The sequence below is a fragment of the Opisthorchis viverrini genome, assembly GCF_000715545.1.
Source record: "Opisthorchis viverrini unplaced genomic scaffold opera_v5_153, whole genome shotgun sequence".
Classification (NCBI taxonomy): Eukaryota; Metazoa; Platyhelminthes; class Trematoda; order Opisthorchiida; family Opisthorchiidae; genus Opisthorchis; species Opisthorchis viverrini.
This window is the reverse complement of record NW_008751810.1, coordinates 801961-826150: the sequence shown is the minus strand read 5'-3', so window position 1 is coordinate 826150 and position 24190 is coordinate 801961. Positions and strand designations below refer to the sequence as shown.

At 44.4% G+C, this 24190-nt stretch overlaps 1 protein-coding gene across 1 annotated transcript in view; it reads left to right on the top strand.

The window, feature by feature from the left end:
• Positions 1 to 10231, top strand: part of T265_06987 (hypothetical protein) — a gene marked incomplete at both ends in the record, with an annotated part of 15459 nt that extends 5228 nt beyond the window's left edge. The window contains 3 exons of the mRNA XM_009172404.1: positions 541 to 1028; positions 7641 to 7961; positions 8383 to 10231. Of these exons, the coding sequence (XP_009170668.1) occupies positions 541 to 1028; positions 7641 to 7961; positions 8383 to 9426 (1853 nt within the window). The remainder of the gene's footprint in view (positions 1 to 540; positions 1029 to 7640; positions 7962 to 8382) is intronic.
• Positions 10232 to 24190: the final 13959 nt, after the last annotated feature.

Here is a 24190-nt window from a genome sequence, read left to right as displayed (position 1 = left end):
GAGGGATCTCAACAGATATATATATATATATATATATATATATATATATATAATGACATCACTCATTTGCGACCATTATGTGGGTTGGTTCCTACTTTCTACCCTATGACTTACCTTTAAGTCACTGTTAGGGTGCACGCCAAGACTTTTAAGAAAAAACTTTTAATTTGCTGAGAAAAATGTCGGGAGTTGTCTAGATAGCATTTGTTTTGTTCACCGAGGAGGTGCTCTAAGGTGCTCTAGTTCAGGGATTAAAGCGCGAGCCTCTAAATGAAAGATCCATTTGATCTGTCGATTGTAGCCACGAGGACACAGATGGTTGGCCATTATTTTTAGCCCCACTCTTGCTGCTTAATTTTCCCACGCAGCCAATCAAGATGTCTCAAACATTGACTCATTTTCGCGCCTTTTTCATACCATTGTGAGCTTTTAAGGAAGCAATAAGTAATTGAAACGGAATGCGTATGCTATTAAGTTTGTTGTTGGTAAGAGGAATATATTTATTTCACATTTATTGTCTACCATTCCTTCTAACTCCAGATTCACAGGATCCATCCACACACAGCCTTCTTCATGCCGCGTATAATATCCGTAAATTCGCCAATCGCCTGCCAGGTTCTTTGCCAGTGCCCTGTAAGCAAAGCAATCAACTGGGCTATCAATCTCCGTTTCCCACTCTTCCTAACCCTCAACCCAATTTTCCAATAAATTTACCGCTCCCACCCTCGCTCACTGTTGGTGGGTCCTTTCCAGAAACACCAGGACACGATACCTCACAATTTTCGGGAAGTATTCGGGATGGTTCTCGTCAACCACCATCAGCGCCTTCGGTCCACGTAGCTAATCAGCGGACAAGTCAATCCCCTCACTTTGGACTGAGCAGTCACGTCGCTGTGGCCACTTCTGGCAATCCTACATTTCATCCACCTTGCCCGCCTCCACCTCTACCGGCTTCAACATATCTTCCATTCCAGGAATTATTCGGGAGCTCTTTTCACAAGCAGTGGGCTTCGCTTTTCAAAAGACAGGTAAGTCAGAATACCGTTCTAACCTGTGAAGTGTTCGTTTATACACTCAGCTTTATCATTTGTTTCGACCCAAATGTGACCGTTTACTTGGGGGAGTTACTTTGTACAGACTTTTGGGCTATGAGTACACATTAGGCTCACTGCTGATAAACCATCGTGGTTCGATGGTTTACTGCCCAGTCAGGATATTTGTTAAAAAATCGCCCATCTGTGGTACCATTTCGGTGCCTAACTGCCATGCCACCGGAAGGAAGCGTGAGTCCTGGGATACTGCCAGGTTGCCCAGACAGAAAAAGTCGAACCGCGAACCTTGTTATATGCCTGGTACTAGCAAACGAAGCTTTGTGAGTTCACATGTATGCTTTAAGACTAGGGACTTGATGGAGTACCCCCTTATCAATAGCATATCGCACATAATGTGCGGTACACAGGCTTCCCCGAGATTCCGTTGCGGTGATGTTCGACAAATTTTCCTTTGTTTTTCATCATCATGAAACGGCGATGTTGGTAGCGTTCGCCCTCCGGATTTTGAGTGATCGTCACATACCACTTGTGTCGAATTATTCTACCCCAAGGATCCGCCAAGCATGAACAAGTGAAACATTTAACCTCAGATACATTTGGGTAAGAAAATATCAATTGACTACCCCACTCGGTTACTGCAAGCGGCGCTGTTTGATAAGGTTCTTTAGAGAAAACGTGGTCCATAATCACCTCAAAGTAACTGCCAAAACATGTGAAACTTTGGGTGTAGTTATGCGACAATGACGCAGTAGTGCGTCACCAAAGCCCAAGGCACCATCACTACCACCACATCCACTAAAGATTTTTATTCAGGAGACTCACTCTGAATTCTAGTTTATAGATGCTTTGATTGACAAACCACTGGAGTGTTTTCATAGGGCCATAGTGTAGCACTGTTTACCTCCAAATATTTATCATCGTGTACGCTGTCGCATCATTAAAACAGCCGCAAGGGACGTGAAAGTGGTTGCCGCACCACGTTAGTAGACAGCCGCAAAAAAATCGTTCAGCTGTAGCATCATTTCGGCGCCTAACTGCCACCAGAAGGAAGCACGACAACTGGGATACTCCCAGGTTGGTCGTTGGCGCATCCGCTGCGTATCATGAAATGCGTGTGTGGTCCGAGGTTTCCGAGTGTGAAACGCGCAGTAGCACCAACCCTAAGGCTATTTCGGGTCCAAAACAATCCGTAAAGAAAGTCTTCGATTTCGTCTCATTTCTCGCTTTATCTTTACGAACGGGTGTTTATTCAGTAGAGATTTTAAAATCTTATAAATGTCTCTTCACTTTTCGTCTGATTGGCACACTTTAAGGGTAAAAATCCTTCCAAGTGATCCAGTTTCACGAGCACAGACTCGCATATTTTCCCCACCAAACCGCGAAGTCTTCTACTTATTCCGCGTAATCCAATAAAAAATTCAGCTGAAGCAGAAAAATCCAGATGAAAAATAGCATGGCAGTTGTTTTTTTACCGTTGTGACCTGCACCCGGTACTCACTTCATAGTTCAAAAATAATGCCAATACGTAATCGGTAGTCTCCTAGTTGAGATGGAATCCTCACCGAGTTGAATTTACATTGATAGTAGTTACACTGTAGAGTGGATTTTCAGAAGACAATTCACTGCTCGGAATGTACGTAGTAACGGGCAAAATAGGTCCATTCGTTTCCGTGTAACAACCCATCAGCTGATTTACTATCTATGTACTCTAGTAAACGTTGCTGTCCAAGTATGTCCCACTGAGATGATCTCATTGTACCTTCGACGTTCCACTTATTCTGTTTGATTGTCAATAGGGATGATGGAATAAACAACTCTGATGTCAGTTTGGTGTCTTTGAATACATTAACTTTGTTGATTCTGACTTCATTCCTAATCACCATTGACAGTAAAACCAGATGACAACATTGATGTTTCACTGCCGCCATTCAGAATGAAATTTACCTAAATTCCCCGTTGAGTTGAAGAAAGCCCTGATAATCCGTGTATGGTCTCGTCTTTCGAATCAAACAAACAACTCTTAATCGTCTATCCTCAAGATCCTTAGTTAGCTAGTCAGCTGTGGGGCACATCGTTAGTTTAATTGGTTGGGGAGGGACTCGTAGGTTACCTCATATGCCCCGATCTAGTGACCCTGATTTTTGCGCGTTTCCATTCAACTGCGAGTTGGCTTCAGACAGGCATAGAAGGTGGAATACAGTTATACAGTGACCCATACGTTGTGGCCAGTGCGTCCCCGTTTCTGTACAACCCGACAGAATTCCGAGGCCAGACGATTGTTACCTTTTCTCCAAGCTTCCGGTTGCTCTTTTGCATTTCTCCAACTGATAGTGCAGACATACACGAGGTATTGGTGGTTGCGGGGTTCTGTAGACTCTCACTCTCATCCTCACATTATTCTTGTTTAAAAAATCATTCTCCTGGCCTGGCACAATCATTCTGGTGAGTTCACACCAAAAGAGGGAAGCCCTGGATTTGAGTTTCGCTCATATTAGAGCTCATCAGCGGTGCATACCCTTGGCCAGATGTGCAGAGTTCAAACCCCGGCACAGCCAAGGATGTGCGCTGCCGATAAGTTCTAATAAGACTGAAACTCCAGTCCGGTGCCTTCCCGCTAGAATTATTGCCCCAGGACAGGCACGCGTTCAAACGGGAGTCATGTGAGTATGCATTCTATACATCACCACTCTAGGTGAAACCGCATGCTTGAGCGATGATACCTTCTTGTCTCCTTAGATTCGAACAACAGTAAACGTAGTCGCTTTGGCCACATTGCGGACGCTCCCAACAAACGATTTTCATCTCACACATTGATCGCTCAGAGGAAGCTAGAGGGTGATACTTGACTTTTTGCACAAAATAACAAGACCGACTTCATGCTGAAGATGCGAAAAACAGTTGCACACTGATGCTTTCCTTGTACGCACTTCATGGCGAGCACGCCCCTTATTTTTACAGCTACCGAGGTTCCTCTCCCATTCCAACGCATTCAGTCCACAAAAACGACACACTTATTGCATGATCTGACCGCTTTGTTCGTTTTTTCCATTGTTACATTTGGTGATCACATCCGTGACATAAGTGAAGCGGCATTTTGTGCGAACAGGAATGATGCCTGCATGTTTTGGCAAGAATTCGATATATCAAAGTTTTAAGCCTAACGCGTGATTGTTTGGAACTATTTTTAGGGGATGACAGCCCATGTATAGGATCCTAGGTTTGTGTGTGTCAATCTATCACAATGCTTTCAAGTGGTGATTACCACAGAACTTCAACAGTCATGTGATTTTAAAGGATTTTCTACTAAAGCACTCAATTTAACGATACGTAATGCACCTGCGATGATCATCAACACTCACTCGCTTTGTGTCGCTGCCCCTTTCTTGCTTTGTTACATGTGGCGCAAAACCTACAGATAAGGTTTGACAAGGCCTCATCGCTATTCGTTGGAATTTTCAGTTGACAGTGACGTGTGTGTACATAGACATGCATATGAAAACCGAAGAAATTAACCAGTAGCCTGGGGACGGGAGACAGAAGTGACTTGGCAGGATAAAAACACTTCACGATGGAAAACAGGTCATTTGAATATTCGTCCCAAAAGTTCGCCTGAATGGTGATGACTCTGAGGTCATCAGGCAATAACGATCCACATAGTTTTTTGATTTACTGATATTCTGCCCAGTGCAATGTGCATTTCAGAGTGCGATCTTAAGGAGATTTTTACGGGCGTTCGTAAGTTCCTCTACGAGGATGATGAAAGCGGAAACTACCACAAACTAATAAAAGCCAAATGCTCCTTTTTCAGCAATTTGCTTCAAACAACGAGTGAGCAGTACAAAATAACCGGTAGGACAATTGCAGGTGAAAAATTTTGGCTAACTGAACTGACAGGATTTAGGGAAATAAGTCTTCGTATCAATAACTCGGTCTTCAAATTTTAAGACATTGCCACCTGTTTGGAGCACTGAGACATACACATACTAAAAACATATGCACCACAAAAAGTGACGTAAATCGAATGCAACGTTCAGACTGGGAGTCCTCCACGAAGTTTAAAGTGAATGGACAACCGTGCACTTTTAACCGCTAACGAATTCATCCTACTTTCTACGTCGAGGCCTTTGTTGCTTTTCGCTTTGCTGTGTTGATCCGCTGTGAATGTTGCATTCGTATGCCCTTCATGCCTAAGTTTACCTGTAGTGTTAGTGTGACAGACCGCGGTGACAGGAAACAACAGCATTCCTGTGGAAACAGTGTGTCACTGCGCGTTAGCTGCGTTCCCTTTTTAGCCGACGCCACTTCAATAAGCATGAAGTTTTGCAGGTTATCTACGTATGCGATGACGGTGTAATGGTATACAAAAGAACCAGCATGTAACGACCACACATTCCACTAATGAGTTATTCATTTCCCTGCAGGTGATTGACATTAACTCGCCACTGGGCAGAATAACATAACCTCCTATTGAACATCAGCGTGCAAGGTATTCTCAGCTGGACCGGGAGTTAGGAACCGATGTAGAAAAAAACTAAAGTGGCTCCCCTTTACCCCCCACCCCTAACAACGCCATTTACCATCTAGGAGCATACTTTAACCCGACCCCGCCACCCAACCGTTGTATTGGTGGGTAAAATGTTAGCCTCCTAAAACGAACCGGGAATTTCGCAAGTCTTGACGTCAATCGTTCCCAACATACTACATGGAAATCAGAGCACTGTTTAGCATGACAATTTACTTCTTCCTGGTATTCAAAAGTCAAGTTCAGCCTTGGGTGATCTGAGAGAAAACAGGCCGATGGCAGAACCTTGGCCGGTCATTTGTATCGAGTGATGAAGGACTTGTTCAAAAGGTGATATCACACTAGTACATTTGACATTTCCACAGATCCTGGTGCTGCTGGAACCGGGATGCAAGTCTGGCCGAAACTGTACTGTATCAGCCTATCAACGGGAATCTTCGGCTTCTCAGACCAATTTACGGCTGAACATCGCTCGTTTCTCCTGCAACATGGGTGAACAAACAACTTCCGTTTTTACGGCATACCCCCTCGGACAAAATTTCTATTTCCCATCTCTATTTTCCTTATAAGATGCACTACGGTCCCTTCGGGGCGTGAACTAATGAAGGATGAATGACATGGGATTACTTAACAACCTTGATCAGTGAACGCGGCAAAAGATTAAATAAAATTTGGGAACTGTGCTACCCGATCAGCTGTCGGCTTTTCGCCGAATTTCCATCAATTTCACCATACACTCAATGGTGAAGCCACCTCATTTTGTACTAGCATTTTTGATCTGTCCACATGGATATGGACCGGAAATCTGTTCACTCCTTGGGCTCACACTAACTAGTCAAACGGGCCGTTTTGTCGTAACTAAATAGTCCTCGGCGTAGCAATAGAACCCGATCAAGAGGAAGAACAGTTGCATGCTTGTGGTACCTAATTGAGATTAGGAGCCCGTGCAACGGAACACAAATAGGCCATTGCATCATGCTACCTAGTTATCGACCAAGTCATCCACCTTGTTCTGTCTTACGCACAACGCGGAGTTTTGTCACAGTAGACAGTAATATACCACCCGTGACAAGTGAAATTATTGGATATTTCCAAGACATCTAGGAAGTGTTCCAACTGACAGAGGGCTTGAAAAGTTTTCCCAAAAATTTCCAATTCAAACTCAGGAATGAACGTTTGATATCGGTCGAGATCGTTCAGCTGTAGCACCATTTCGGTGCCTAACTGCCACGCCACCTTAAGGTTGCACGAGGGCTTGGACACTGCCAGGTTGCCCCAGTCTAGACAGGGGAAGTCGAGAGGCAGAAGTCGGGTTCGAACTACGAACCCTCCGGTCAGTAAATTCGCGCTGTAACCGCTTGGTCCATCTTGCCCCCTTTGACATCAGTATATATCAATCATACTTAAATCAAATGAAACTGCATTTGTCCGTCGAGCTGATATCGCTTGTTACTTTGGGTTCCTGATAAAGAAGCTGACCTCATTGGTAATCCTTGGTTGATGCCGGGTTGTCGGTAACTGTGAAACTAGATAGTGGTCTGACAGAACCGGTCGAAAATGTCGTGTTCTAGAGGTTGGACAACTACCTCACGTTAGTCATGTGAGAATGCCACATCAGTTGGAAAGTCCTAGTTGGAAGAAATCACTTTGTCGGAATAAGAAGACTGCTGTGGCCGTCAGAGGACTGCTCCTGCTAATATTTTGTAGCTTTCAAGATTTGTAAACCACACAACAGTTTACCTAAAACGTATCGGAGTGTCTTCCGTTTTTGGAGCAGTTTTGTTGGAACATGCAAGGTCGATCCTTGTTGAGAAATCGCGCTTATTGGATGCTTGCTCAGTTCGCTACATAGCAGGCAAAACTAGGCTTGGACAACCTCGCACTATCTCAGTTCTCATGCTTACTTCGGGGTGCATGGCAGCCAGGTGCCGGAATGGCGTTACAAATGAACGATTATTTTTTTATTCTGTTGCATGAGACTATCAAACTGGTCATATTTTTGGTTTCGAACGCCAATGACAGTCCATCACTGAATACCTTGCGTCCATATATTCGGCTGTTAACAGATAAGTGGACCTCGTGCCAGCGACCCAACAGAACTCAATGGTGCTGCCGAGGGGCTGTTTCCTAAACCCGGTCAGCCGCCAGCTCCCTGTATTGCCAGTGATGTTTCGCGCCTTTTCTTACCACCACCGGTTCCTTCACCCCGATCTTTGCCAACTGGTTGTCAACTGCCTGCGACACGTGGTCTTCCTTTTGCGCTCGGTTCCCAACAAGCGTACGCATCGTCATCGATGCCATCGACCCTCACGTCGGACAAAGCAAAAGCATCCTTATCTATGCCTTCACATTCCAGTATGTTGAGTCGCCCTACTCATCCTGGCCATGTAAGTCGTTTGTCTGATTCTTTGATTTTAGCCACTTGTTTCGATAGCGTGAAATGCGGCAGGCTTCTTGTTGACATGGGTAGTTGAGTGTGGTTCCTTAAAGAAAAAGGGTCAGAGAAATTCAGGATTACAGTCGTAGCGCTCGCTGTTAATAGCGAACCTTCAGTTAGGTTTCGCAATTTCTTTTGTATCTGTTGGTGTGGCGTGAAATCAATGATTAATTAATTCCGGTTAAATAGCTTTCGACTGACCAAGTAAAATATGAACCATTTTGACCACATAAATATACCGCGTCTTAATTACGCTTGACAAGTCCAACGAAAGCAGAACGGTTTCCCCTAACCCATTTCACTTGAAATCGGTTTTGTTTTAGCACAGCAATTGCTCGTATCTGATCAATCGCCTCCCATTTATTTTGCAGACTTGTGGTCATTGGGCTGATGCTCATGTTCGTATCGCACACTACATTCGGCACCACCAATCGCAGATTGGACCGTGGCCTTCTCGACCAGATTTTGCCAAGGGTAATAACGTTGATCCGGTAGCTGCAGGACTCCCTCTCCGTCCAGCCGCGCATTCTTCCCAATCTAATTTACTGCATCCCGTTTTGCGGTCCACCCGTCTACCAGCACCCGATTCCAATCCAACGGCCACTTCTCTGCCTTCCTTATCAACCCCATCCATGCTCCCAAGATTCAATGGTTCTGTTGGGAATCAGGGCGTTCCATCCTTCCTGCAACCTAGTCCTTTACCTGTTGATAGGACAGGTCAAAAGAATGCGTTCCTGAGCTATCTCCTCGAGGGACTTTTGTCCGGCTCACCAAGAATGATGTCACCTAATGGACAGATACCGTCCAAAGATTCATTTGACTCACTGTGGCAATCAGCCTTACAGAACGTTCACAACCAAAACGCCTATCCTGTTTCGTCTTCCTCGTCCTCATCACCAGCACTGGCCGTGCGTCCGCAGTATCTTGGCGACCCATCTCTTTCAGGCTGTAGGGCGAAATGGTCCTTTCCCACTCCGAATCCTCGGGGAACCTTGCCAGCATCGGTCTATTCCGATCCACCACAGCCCTCACCAAGTGGCTCATTTGGTGGTTTCCCTCCACTGGGGTTAAGTCATTCCCCTAATTTGGACACGAAACGTCGTCGCACCGAACTACCTCCGGTGTTCCAGGGCCCATCCGCACACGTGGACGTTAATCGATCAAACATTCCTTCTGTTCCTGTACCCAACCCTATATTCCATCCACCGGGGTTTCCAATACAAACAGTCCATAAACACGAAATGCTCAGTGCTACTGCCAACATTTTAAACGGTTATCGGTTTCCTGGAACACATTTAAGGGCTCCACATCCGGCTGCACCCGTTCGGCAAGAAGTCAGTCACCGCAACACTTTAGGGCAGGGCTTAAAACTGAATCCTCGTCCTTCACACCTCGCTCCCATTCATCATTGGTGAACCACGTTCATCGTTGCTTCGTTGTTGAGTTTCATACAATTTCCCACCTCGACATTATATGCCCTATTAAAGTATCGGGCATACATGTGAAGTAGCACTTTTGAAATATGGCAGATCGCGATACATTGTTCATCCTTAGTAGCATAGCTATGCTACTCTCTTCTTCTCCGAGTGAACCCCACTGTTACTTCTGTCGTTGCGCCTACTTTTCACCTTCCAATGACTTTTTCTCCACGACACGCTATTCGGACGTAATGATCGTTCGTCTCAGCTTCGGAAATTGTGATATTAAACTGTTAGACATCGTTCAACCTATTACCCACTAGCGTGCCTATCGGTTGGGGCTGTGTTCAGATAAAACCAGTATATACCATTTCTTTTCTCGTTAACTTTTTTATGTTGCGTGTTTCCTATGCGCAACTTGACTACTGTTCCCTCTTCCTCTCATGGTTGCAATTTTCTCGGGCTCATCCTACCCACTTGCACTCATTCACACACCTCGTGGCCCGCTTTCCCAATAAATCAGGTGCTTGTGGTGCTGAAGTCTTTCCATGCCAACCAGTCCATTGTTCAATTGTTCCTTCCCCCTTGTTGGCATATATTTTGACCAGTGTAAAGCCTCTTGTTGCGTGCAAGCTTCCGATCGTGTATTTTCTACTCTATTCTCCTTTACACGAGTGCATAGGCCATTTCCATCTCGTTGGCTTGTTTCGTTTATTTGGAATGGTCATTTGACAGGTTGCCTGGTGGTGAACTAACAACTACAGTCTGAAAAAGTGTCTTGTGAGTTTTTTTATACGCACTGTCCTGTACTACTATCGTACCTATACATAGTTGAAGTCTGATGCTCTTGTTTTTGACAGTCTATATTGGCAGATAGCGTTTTTGACAGGTCTCTCATCAAGGCGTGAGAATGATCCCTATCTACAAGATGTATTGACAACATGTTACGAATAATGGCTGGAGTTTGACAACGATCTCGTTCTTCAACCGTATATAGTTTTTGTTCCCGTGATGCCAGAACTTCGACGGAATATTCGAAAGTTGGGAGCATGATTTATGTTGACCTTAGCGTCTAGCAATCAGTTCTACATGTATTGAAATTCGAGAATACACTGTACAGAAGTGACTGGACAGAGCATATTTATTGCGTTCATTGGTAACCCCCGTTACCTGATGAGCGCTTCCTAGGGCTTTCCTGGACAGCCCGGTAACCTCAGATTCTGGACACTGTGACGGATTCCACAGTGCCGGTTTTCGTTACTCTTTGAGTTCACGTACAAGGGAAATCGGTAGGACCTTCGTAGTTGGCAGCAGACACATCAGTATTGAGTCCGACAACAGGAGTTTGGCAAATAGTATATGGGGCTATAATAATCATGGGTCTTTTTTATTATTAATGACAAACTGTAGCGATTGGATGACTGTAGGGGATGGTTACAGTCACTGGAGGTCTGGGACAAGCGAAACAACAACTACAGGTAGAACAGCGTGAAAAGAGTGCCTTCAGACGAAGTTTTAAGTGGGGGACATATCCCGTACCGTCACAACCATAGTTGCGAGCGGATCGTAATACGGTCAGACAAACAGACATGGGCCAACAGAGAATGTAGAGTGGTAAAACCTTGCCGAGTAGACTGACTTTTGTCCGTGGCCAGATGGGTAGTACAAATAACTAATCAGAGTTCATGTTGGATAGAAAATACTTCGAAGGACATTACCCGTTGTGCCTTACTTGAGCCTCATCAGATAGATGCAGCGGTCGATTTTCCGTCAACCTGATGTTCTACTTGAATCCAAATTGTACGAAGTTCGCCAGCTACACTCATTCGCACACGTATTTGGTATGAAAGAGTTAACTGATGTATCATGTTCACAGTCCAATGGTGACACAAAGCCTTCCGCATAGGCTGAAAGCAGAATGGCACACGATGGAAACTGGTTCCTGGATTTCTCACAGTTAACGTTGTATGATAGACCGTATTACGTAAACCCTTTCATTGGTCGGTGAAAGGGACCAAAATTATGAGGAATTCCGGCCAAAACGATGTTGCTTTGATCGTTTTTAACAATGGTCCAGGCACTCCAGAGGAGCTTAATATCTCCAGCGTCAAGCAATCAATTGCGGTCATCGGCGCTGCAATGATCTTGTTGGCTACACTAGCTAGGACTCAGTCCATTTCAGTTCACCCATACAACGAAAGCCAACGATGAGCCGTGCAACGAAGAACACCTAATCCCTTACTGCGATAAGTCGTATTACCAGGCATTACCTTGCATTATTTTGCTCATGTCGGTCAATCATCGAGAGAGAGTTTCGTAAGAACCAAGATTCGTTTTGCCGGAATGCATCAACCATACCTTGAGACAAATCCTTGAACTTTCCACGTAGACCGTTTTCATAGAGGTGAAAGCTGCTGTCGATCGTCAGAGACCTTGGCGGTGTCTGGTGCTCAAAGGTGTCCCATTCAAACTTATGTACCCTATGAGGTCACTGTATCCCGTGGGTGGACAAGTATACGGCAAGCTTTCGCCTGGGATCACCACGTTCACTGGTGTAATACGAGGTTCCCTGTTCAATTTTGTAATTGATCTGCCTGTCTCTGAAACCTCGGAAGTCGAAATGCCCGCGGGACGTTCGCTCAGAGACATTGAGTGTGCGGACGATAATGCTCTACCCGGTGCATATCTTTCAAAAATGCAAAGCATTTTGCCAAAGCATACGCTTCATACCTCCAATGTGTAAAATGCCGCTAGGAGACTGGGTGAGATCAACCATAGACCTTGTGCTTGCAGACGAGCAAATTGATTTGGTAGATAAATTTCTTTACCTAAGAGTTATACATGTTCTGGCGAACTGGCTGGAGATGAGACTACTTCTCGAATCGGGAAGGCAGCATTCTCCAAACTCCGACACTAAAGGTGCTAAAGTGACTTCAGTTTGTCTGTCAGGGACAGAGTTTACACCAGGACAGTGCAATCTGTACTGCTTTAGGGATCGGAAACGTGACCTATAAGCGCAGGAGACACACAATTTGTCAGTGTTTGACCATCGACGTTTCTGAAGCATTGGTTGAATCCGATGTGAGCATCAGATTAGCAATGCTGAGAGACGCCAGATGGTTTTAGGAAGGAGGAACTCTCACACGATGGATTTATTACTCACGCTTCATAGGTTACACTGGTTGGGGCGTGTACTCAGCATATAAGAGGGCCACCTGCCTGGCAGAGCTCTTTTCGCCCATCCTTGGGCGAATGCCATATGCCAGAGGAGTGAGAAGCATCAAGTTCTCCCCATGTTACGTGCATCACACGAAGGTGCATTCGTAGATGGAGCTGTGATGAAGTGCAGAAGGCGGATTAGATGATCGGGGAACTAAGCTAATGCCTCCGATTCGGAGAGGCGCAAACTGCGATGTTCGAGGTATGTGGTATGTGGACGATCATTCCAGAATATTGTTCGGTGGCACCACGAACAATGGTATGACAGTGAACTTGAGATAAAATCTGTTCTTCTGGAATTATTCCGGAAAGAAGCTTCCAGTTTGGTATCGGACAGAATTGTCCGAACACATGTATGTTTCTTATTAATCACGTAAACTCGCCTTTGGGTTATCAACGGTTCGAACGTAAAAGCAGCTGCTGCATGCTTTGAAATCGTTGTAAATATGAAGTTAGTTTCTTGGATGGATCAATAACTCGGCGAGGAAATCGACCTTGAGAAGATGGATTGCAGTCATATACAGAACTAGTTTTGGCATTTCAGTGATTACTGCTTAGACATTCTTCAGATAAGCAAACAATTAAGATAAGCCGCACCAAATTTCTGTTAAACCTGATTGGTCTGATGTGTGATGCATTGTAACAAAACCCAAGGCGGGACATTCGAAATTATCAAACCTCATGTCGAATATGTCAAGAACTGGCTACGGACCAAAAGAAGGCGTTCCCGTATTTGTCAGAATCTGAGCTAAGCAAATTTAGGCTTCCATCAACCCGGCGCTTCTCACCCTATCATGACGATTCTAGCCTGACCTTGTGGAAAATTCCGTGATAAAACGATTGATACAATTGTACCATTCGAAATTAAGAAAGGTATCGGGCTGTGTTATATCTGCTGCTTCGCCGATCTGTGGTATCTGCTGCTGACCCGCTCCAGCGCCTAGTGTCGGAGAAAAAGGCTCACGGAAGGGAACACAATAGCTGTATTCCAAAAGTGGTTGCGAGAGCGCGAGTGCGAAAAGTACAACGGCCTCAAGCTTTTTATTGGAAAGACACTGTCTGAACTTGGTCCAATGCTGACGCACACGGTCTGGCTGCGACGTGTTGCATATCGTGGGGGCGTTGTCTGACCTTGATCAACGCTGACTCGCGCTGCCTGGGTTTGATACAAGGCTGTGACGTGCTGCATACCGGGTGGGGGGGGGCGCGTTGTCTGTCTGGTCAACACCTAACGGAGCTGAGAGTCTCCGTAGGTTCCGGGCATTCAGTGGTTGCTTTCAGGAAGCTGACCTTCTTGATAGACTGATAAATACAGGAAGGATACATGAGTGAATTATTAGTTTTTGCCGTTTTCAAAGTTACGTACACCAGTAATATTCAAAGTGACCGTTTTCTATACTACCCTTCTTATTTTCGCGAAGTACACCGATTTGCAAACAAATTTAGTTTATCGAGAGACTTGAGCAGGTATCTTCAGTATCTGGAGAGCTATCTACCAAAATTTAGGAAGTTACCTTTTATTGGTCGGGCACATTCTGGAATCCCTGTCCATATTTCAGGATTCAGAGTGTCGTTCATTTGATGCTGCATGCTAGTCGTGCCATTTCTACCCCTTCGGCGCATGCCTTTTTACTAAACACTACTGATTGCTATCGACCTCATCAAAGTTTGTTCTATTTGTATCAGTCCTAATTGAAAACTGCCTGTTTCAACGGAATTGTTATGAAGATGTTGGACCGAATGTACACAGTAGGGAAAACTGCACAAGGTCGAACGACAGCCAATCGGGTAAGCGTATGCATTTAGTCAGCAGCTGGGTCTCTGTTGCACTATCAGACTTGAAAATGGAGCAATCCGCGGCCCTGACAACTCAAGGCGCACAAGACATATGACGCAGTAAGCAGTTATGACCGCAATTGTCACCACCGATTCCGTGTGCCTTTCGCAATCCTTTCCGCGTCCTATTCTAACACTAAGGCAAGGGTTACCGTAACTGCTGAAAAGCGCCAAAACAGTACTATAATATTGTGCGCCGAGGACGATCGTCTAGTTAATTGACCAAGACAAAAAAACAATGGATACAAAGAACATTCGGGACCAACATTGTTCAGCTATGTTCAGTATGCTATTCGTAAATTGGTTATCCTCTGGGTTTCGTAAACTAAGAGCCTTGCTTTTGAAGCACAATTTTCGCACGTGCGCCGACTCTTTACGGTAAGTTCTTATTCACAACCTGTTTCGCTATCATTTGCTTTCGCTGGGTGCGCCTTTCTAGCATCATATGATTCGGAATCGAATAAAAAGACCACATGGTCTTACGTCACAGGCCGCGAGCATCACACCACGTCTTTAGACAAATCTTCAAATACCTAACCTAATACTGAAGGACAACATGCGGTAAAAAATCTTTACTTCTAATCATCCACCGTCAATCGCAGTCCGTTAAATTCACTAAAGGTTCTCTCGGTTGGAGTTTTTGGCTGAGCCGAACATTAAATATGCACATCAGGCCGGATGTTTCGTCTCCCATTTCAAACGAGGTTGTAGTCATCTCATTTCACCAGAAGGTAAATTAAGTGAGCTGTATGGGGAACTACAACAAGACGGCCTGCCCCGACGAATACATGGGACACCTTTACCCTGGTCCTCGAACGGAGCAGTTCGTGTTCTGTGGATCGGCATAATGTGAACGATCCCGAAGCGGGGTTTGACCTAACTTGTCCGATGTAAACGTTTAGTTCACGTTTTTTTCGGCTAACGTTGCAAACCAATTGCGTAGACATCTGTCAGCTAATAAGAACAGGCACGGTAAACTGGTTTGGATAGCTTAATAGGCCCGCTTTGATGTGTTCTAAAGATCGTAAATTACATACATAAATTTACTGGCATCGGAAACAAATGACTGGAAATGGGCTCAAATCTCATGCTAATAGGCGACTTGTCTCCACGCGCGATTCAGTAGTTCAGCGGCCTAGGTGCATTTTTATAGCCAATAATGTTTACAGTAATTATGCCGTTCGGAGCGTAAAATCATGTTTAAAAACGTACCTGGAGATGTGACAGGTCGCCTCTGTTTATAATGCAGTTAGTGTCGTGTGACAGTCTAATCGATCTACTTGGTGTGTTTTTATCGGAAAGCATAGCGATCCTACATAGGCGTGAGTTTTTACGAGCCGCAATTGACTATTCAGATCAAGTAACATGCATCATATCTACCGCATGACTTACTACGCCTTAGCATCAGACGGAAGATGGCTTGAAATGCCTACTTTGGCGCCATAAAACGCAATGTATCGTACTTGGCATTCTATTTCTATCTAAAGGTGTTATATCTGCTGATTCGCCAATCTGTGGTATCTGCTGCTGACCCGCTCCAGTGCCTAGTCGCCGAAAAAAGACTCACAGAAGCTAACATAACAGCTAAATTCCAAACAAGCGAATGCGAGAACGTGAGTGCGTGCGAGAGCAAAAGTTACAACAGCCCCACGTTATTTCTGATATTGATCCAGGATGTCCGATAGGCGTTAGTGAACACCCGTCAACATCGATCGTGCCTCTACGAAATGCCTGAACGCTGATCACATTCGGTCGTGCTTCTGTGGCGCGCAAGAACACCCATCAGGTTTTGCTGAATTGATTGAATGATTGACTGCTTGGGTGGCTTGTCGGCTTTCCTATTGAGATTTTGGTGGAGCAGTAGGTTCCGGGCGTTCCGGAATCTAACTTTCCTGATAAAATGTCGCCTCCCTAATGATTCTTTCCAGAACATGACTGCATGGTCAAGCAGGTCATTCTCATGGATTAGGGTATTCATCTTTCTGCGGAACACTGACCTTTCCAATCCGAACGGGTTTTCTTTTTTGTTTTTGTTTTGCAGTGCCGTAGCTAAAAACTGCATAGACGAACCTGTGACAATTCGATTCCACATTGGTTTTGCATGTCACACTACCCAAATTGCCCCTCCCCCCGTATACGATATTGCACTGGTTTAACGTGCGGCTAGCTTCTTGTTGGACAGCGTGCGTTTGTCAGTGGGGAAATAAAGATTGACCGGATCCCATGGTGATCAGTTTTTTCTCAGCCTTGGACTAGTATATCACCAAACTGAATGGCATAAACGTGCTAATATATAGCCGGATATCAGTCGAACCAGTGAACCAGTACCCTGGAAATATCCTAACGACTGAGTTAGATTAGACACCGTAAACACAGCAGCAATAGGATGTTGTCTTATGATACGAACTTGTCACATATGGAATCAGTGCGGGAAGCATCTTTGGGTGGGGATGACTGTGTACTGAACTCAACATCGACCCAGATATATTTTCGTGTATTCTTCTTAAATGATGCAACTCGACTCGGTGCGTCTCTTGACTCGTCCAACTGGTAAATAGGCCTAACCCATAATTTGTGCACAGCGGTGGTCGTTGAAGTTCCCGGCTCCCAGGTGGTCCACCCGCTACTGGTGTAACGGTGATACTACTGATGTGGGAGGCATGAGAGTAGTATGTTTTCTCGTAAATCCGCTTTGCGTCTCTTGAAAAGTGAGATTTATTACAGAATTTGTGGAGTCGCTTTTTAGCATCTGCTTGGATTTGAGCAACAATCAATGAATATCCAGGAAAGTTCAGAAGAACGCGTTCAAGGAGAAGATGGATATTCAGTTTTGTAAACAAGATGCATAAGATGCTTCCCTGTCTAATAGTCTGTAACTGTTCAGTTGGCATCTTTTAGTAAATAACTCCGCAGTGAACACTTGCTTTCTTTCACTGGTGTTCGAATGACATAGTATCCAGATTTGTCATAATGCCGTGGAAGTTCGGCAGACCCGAAAGGATCGCACGAGATGTTGTCAGTGCAATTCACATATCTGATCCAACCCGAGCAAAACCAGGTGAGATACAGATAAATGCTGTTTTCATAATTAAGATAGATGTTACAGTGCTGGACTTGTTGTCCAGTCTAAACGTTTGGTTGAAGGATAAACAAGTTTACCTTGGTGTATATAACTATGCTAGTCACCTAAAAAATAATCTAGGTAACGAAGGAGTCTACCATGTGTACCAAGGTGGACCTCTTACTGGAAGACGCTTGAATAAATAACACCGGCACGGTTTCTACCGTCGTCATACGGTGCAGGGATATTCCACTGATATGAGGAAAAGTATCGGACACGTATCTGAAAGATATGATCCTATAGACAAAACGGTGCCACAATATTTTGGAACTATTCATCTAACGACAATCAACTTCGCCTAATTCACCTGTGATAGGGTGAGCTCGCACAGCTGAAGAACATGAGCCACAAGTCAAGTAGATCCGCTTGGTCTTATTCGGGTATTGCTGAGTCACACTGACAGGACCTGTCTCTCTGATCAAGTATTAGTTAAACTGTAGTGAAACGTGCACATCTGTCTACAAAACAGAACCGACATGAGATCTCTATTGATTTTTCTGTTGCTGATTTTAGTTGTGATTTGCCCCTCCTGGACAAAGGCACATTTGGCCGAAGCAGAGGTCGATTCATAGTTTACCTTCCATTGTTTACGCGTCGTGGATTTGTATCAGCTTCACGAAGGACGGTTTAAAAAAAAGGGAAGGTGAATATGTACTTTAACTCCCCTATTCAGATTTTACAGGCCAGGCCTCACTATAACTAGTGAACCGAATGGAGGGAGGTCCATTGAATTCACACGCAAAGATGCAACTCTTTCAACACCATGGGGTGCCTCAAACGATGAAAGCACCTGGTGATGATAAAGCCAATCGTCCAAGTTCCTCGAGCAACCCGTACAGACGTAAAGAGTACATTTGCACATGCAGCATGCCGATTGGACAAAGATGTCTTCAGGACGAAGTCCCGGAAATCTTGGAAATCAAGGAAACATCTTATCTCTCTCCTTTGTTTTCTATCACATAAAGTAAGCTTGGCATACTTCCACTGATCACTCCCGGACAGTTGAATATGTATCTGGAATGACTGGCATTTGCTCAGCGGCGATTTGGTTCCAGTCCATGGATAACTAACTGTATCAGTTGATTCCCAGTCCAGAGTTGGATTGTGCAAGGTTTTCTGTTCGAACGGAAGACGGTGGTGGGAACTTGGCACTTCACAGAAACGTTGAATATAGTATGAAGATTTCTTGTTCAGGGAGAATTACCGGATCATTAGCTACTTTCCGCATAACCATCGCCTAAGTATACAGGATTCGTATTCTGTGAACCACAGTAAGCTGGTCGCACAAACGTCACTGGTCTCGGTCCACGTTTTATCTAGTATCGTTGTTAGAAAGTGGTTTCAACTGCGCGACTAGAATAAGTCAGAAATATTATTCCGGGAAAAAAGCGAACAGTTTTGGTGGTTCCGATGTTACTCTTCATTTCAAACGGAATCAGTGACGTGTCTAAGATACCATTTTTTCATATAGGAAACTAGTCACAAGTTTGCCGAAAACTCTCGGTAGCCCAAAGCGAACAGTTTTGGTGGTTCCGATGTTACTCTTCATTTCAAACGGAATCAGTGACGTGTCTAAGATACCATTTTTTCATATAGGAAACTAGTCACAAGTTTGCCGAAAACTCTTCGGTAGCCCACGACCGGTTTCGCCCTTCTTCGGGCTCATCAGACAGACGCAGTACCCGAGTTGCCATCAACCTTATGTTCTACTTGAACCCAAATTGGACTGTTTTCGAGAAATACACTCATTCGCGAATCAATTTGGTTTTCACAAGAGACTCAACTGAATCTCTCGTTTTTCCATTCCCCGCAATCATGTTCTTCTCCAAGAAGACCTTTAGTGAATTCAGGGTTTTGTGAATTGTTATACGGAACCAACGAAACTTAGAGTCCTGGTTAAAACTTCTATGAAGGAATATATTTTAGAACGTTTTCATAAAGTACGATTTCCTGGATTAGGTTACTCACGGTTCGATAGAGTCTCCCCTATTTCAAGCTGTTGAAACATCTGTCACGAAGAAGGATAAGACTGGCTAATCAACTGCAAATTCCTCAAGCGTGCGCGGGCAGACTCCTGTGGTAAACAGGCTGAAACTATTGGACGGTCACGCGTCCTGATAAATTACAATAAGGAAAAATGCTTATTTCGCTAGACCGCTTGAGGTATTACGTGTTCCCAACTAATGTTTGGCTCCATCAGAAGCTTGAGAGTTGTCTACAAGGATCGATTATTAATCTGCTAATCAACCAGTGATCAGCTGGCTTTCGGATGGCTTGGTCAACACCGTCGGAAGCTTTGTTGAGTAAAATATTGTGAAGTAAAACACTGCATTACTTTGATCAATTCCAATCCCTCAAACTATACCAAACGTATTCTGGCTATTTCCAACACCTCACTTTGTCGGTTCAGAGGTCAATCCCCTGGTTCTCACCGATCTCCTCGACTGACATATCAAAGGATTCCTAAGAAAAACCGACCGTTTTATAAAACTGGAGAAAAACTGAAGATCAAATGAAGCACATGTCGGATTATTGTCAAAATTATCATCATCAACCTTTAAAATCAGCACTTGATGGCAGTTGCCACACTCCGCTAATTCTACATGGTCATGTACTGTTAGATGAATGTGCTAGAGTCGATAAAAACAGGTTCTTGTGGTTTGTGTGTGATTGTCATAACAGACGCGGCATCAGTGATTTCTTTGCGCATCTGCGAAAATCGACAGATTGTTGTTGGCTCCGCACCTGTATTTCTAAAAGACCGATGGAGAGGAAAAAAAAGCCTGGTTGAAAATCTACGTGAACAGACCATCGTCCGTAAAAACAACTTTGATCTCACCAAGGTACTCGGTTTGGAGCATCGTCAACGGTGTCTCCGGACTAGTCGTTCACACACTCTGCTGGAAAATTGATCAGTAAAAACCGTGGCGTGCGCAGCGAAACGGGTTGGGAACAGCAGTGCGACTATGTAGAAACATTTCATCTAAAAAAATTACACGAGTAGGGAAATGGCTTCGATGACTAGCAGTTCTCGTTTCCATTTCTATAACTTCATTATTTATAAGGGAACAGACACCATTGTGTTTACGGAAATCATTTTGGCGATTTGATTTTCGGTTGCATGGATCAACTGTACTGATAACGTATACCAACTGGGATACTGGCAGGAAACGTTTTGACCATAATAGTTAACACTCCGCCAGGAACACCTGCAGTGGGGGCTGTAGACAATGTCGTCTCTAACGTTGACCTGACTCCGTTAGCAGAATGAAGCAAGTCACACTCACGCAAAACAAGAAAACAGAATACGTCAGCGCACCTCAGTGAAGTAGGGTGTTGGAGATCTTCAGGAAATGAATGCTTCGAAAGGTTGATGGACGAAGGTTTCCGTGCCTAACGATTGTTTTATCCAGTTTAGTAAAAAAAAGAACATTCACAATTCTCTAGAGCTACTTTACGCACCCAGCATCCCGACTTAATGCTCGTCCAGTAGGCGCCTCCGCCGAGTTTCCGTCAACCGGATGTTCTGCTTGAATTCAAACTGAACGAAATTCGCCAGATACACTCATTTGGTTTTAACGGTCGACTCAGCTGAGTCTCCCGTCTATGATAGTCTCCGACTAGGATGAAAATGAGTCTGAATTTAAAACACGTGTAAGTGAGCGTGTAAATGAGCATATTTCGTCCGTCCATCTTTATTTCGCCTCAACAAACTGGTTAGTTGAATGTCCGATGACCGCCTGCGTCGGAGAGTTCTATTCTCCCAACTTAATGGAAGCGACTGAGAGGTGGACATTATGTGACCTGGCAACAAAGTACGGGAACAAAAACTGGTAAAATGAGTTGGGCTGGTAACTGGATGTGGTCCACGGGACTCAACTCACTATTGGTTAATGACAATGGGAGAAATGGCCCGGTCGCACATTCAATGGCACTCGTGCATCAAAGATACCACCATCAGTGCGAAGCTACCCAGTTCCAAAACTAACTGAATATGCCATCGCCTCCTTTGCATGGCTGTATACCCAGTTGTCGGTGGTAAAAAGTGTAGCAGCTGAAATCAGTGTACTCATGGTACGTGGTTCCTGGCTGGTGAATTGAATGAATGACTGACGGATCGAGCGTTTACCACAAAATTTAGCCTACGCGGGGGCAACAGGTACTACCTGGAAAGGGCGAACATTTTGTAGCAAATCTGAATGGAACAGATGCACGTGTCACAATTCACCTCAGTTCAGCCCACTTTGTTCACAATGTCAACCAGAAGACTAATGCAATAGCACTGATATCCGGAGGTCTTTATTGGAGGTATATCTTGTTCTGTTTTATGGACTGAAGAACACTTAGGCACATTCGACCGTGAAGCCTTGAAACTCTGCCGAGAAAGAACCGCAATGAAGTGTGCTGCAAAATACACATCGAAGAGCTTATGACCTGACAAACTCTACTGACAATACATCTGTTTGTTGTGCTTGCCTGTTCTCACCTACCGACAAATTTAGATAGACATAAAAACCAGATTTTTCAGTGGTGGACTACTGTGCCTTCGTTTTGGGAGAAACGGGGGAAAGTTCTTAATAAAGGGGGCGTTGTGTTGCATTTCTGTGTCTGTGGTAGTGTAATCATTGCGGTATAGTGAATCTGGACAAACTACAGAAGTATCGCTCACTGCTCTCCACGAATTGTCGCATCCTGATCACTCGAACATCTTCAGTAGTAGGTCGTAAGGAAAACACAATCAGAATACTTTATGCACATTTCAAACGGGAATTTGTAGCCTCCATTCACTGAACATTTAGTGTTGTCTGGCGACGATAAGAAGACCATCGTTTGTACTTGTACTCTGAACGTGACAAGCGACGGTGCTTCCAAAAGATGAGTATATCAGAGTACGAAGCAGTGGGCGTCAGTTCAAGATATTCTAAATTCCCTATGCTGGTTTCCATCCCTTCATTCAATTGAGAACTCATCACAACACAAGAGCTTGGTAAACTTCCGGTCAAGTGGATAGTTTACCAAGTTGACAGAGGGCAGAGTGTGAAGCAATCCGTAAGATCTCATCAAATCAACACATTAGATTACTATTGAATGTCAATTAAAGGGTCCTGTCGGGTTAGTGTGGTTGCCCAAGTCATACGGTTGATGGCTTGGGGGGTTTCAAGTTTATTGTATCGACTGTACCACAAAAGTGTAATCCAACCATGGCTTTACGGTCTACTAAAAATCCATAAACCGTATGTCCGGTGAGACTGTTAGTGTACCCAGATTCTTGGCAGGTATTTTAAAACCCCTCAGCGGGAAATCAAGTACTTTAAATTATGATTTCATGACTTTGCCAACAAAGTTGCGGGTGAAATCGTGGAACCAGATGACATTATTGTAAATTTCGATGTTAATTCGTTGGACACAAAAGGGAACTTTCAAAAATAGCCAAGCATCTGGTACTGGCAGATACCACCCTTTCCGAACGGACAATACCTACGGAATATGGAATGGTGGAAGGTATAAAAGTACACCTGAATCTCACTCAATTCGTTTTAGACTTCATGGTTTACACTCAAGAACAAGGTCTAGCAGTGGGATGTGTGCGTTTATTTGAAAAGGGAGTCATCAACAGAAGTGCGATAGATCTGAAGTGCACTTAGTTTCACCCACTTCCCCTCCCTCCTCCCACAGCTAAATTGTCGTAGCACTCACAAGCCCACACACACAGCAGAAACCCCCAGATGAATCATCGGTTGAAGCACCTTGAAGTGGAAGATTGAGGAACCAAACCAGATCGGAACTGATTTCAAATTCCCCCGATCCACCAACCGTAAGATTTAGGCAACCACATCAATCGACAAGACCCTATAATTGACATTCAGCACTGATCTCGTGTGTTAATCTGACGTGGTCTTTTTGATTAGTTCTCCGTCTGCCTTAAAACCTGGCCAACCTGATGACCTGCTCACTTGGTTTGGTAAACCTTTTGTGTCAGTTGTAAAACTACCAAGCCCGTCGGAAAGGAAACTCGGATTCTTAGTCGGAATGGTCCCGTGAAAGCAGACTTTGCAACCGGGAGGTCGTACAGGGATAACGTTCGCTGTTTCAAAAATGTTTGCATTTCAGGAAGACAACCACATTCCAACCCTACACAATATTCGGGAATAACTGAGATTGACTGAGATTAATATTGTCACACTTGAATGTGGGACACTGAGACGTAACAATCACAAAAGATAAAAAATCGATTGGAAAAGTTTCTCAGACGAAAGGGATGGGATCTACAAGCGTCATAAAGCGAAGTTATTTAAAGTTGTTGTTTTCTCGAGAGAACCACTTCCTAATCAAGGTTCTTTGGGTATGGGGCGCTTGCTCGGGTGGAAATTTTGTATTTCAAGGACCATTTGAATGCCTTCCAAGCAGTTGGCCACTTCAAAGGTTGGCAAAACCAGATCCGTTGCTCCCTGAAAGTCGCGATGACAATACGTGGTTTTTCTCTTTTGCAGCACGGCCTTGGGGCTATATACTCCCGTCTGAACTAGAATGGCTGGGTGACAGAAAGTTGAAACAATGGTTATCTGAATGTCGCGGACCGTTAAA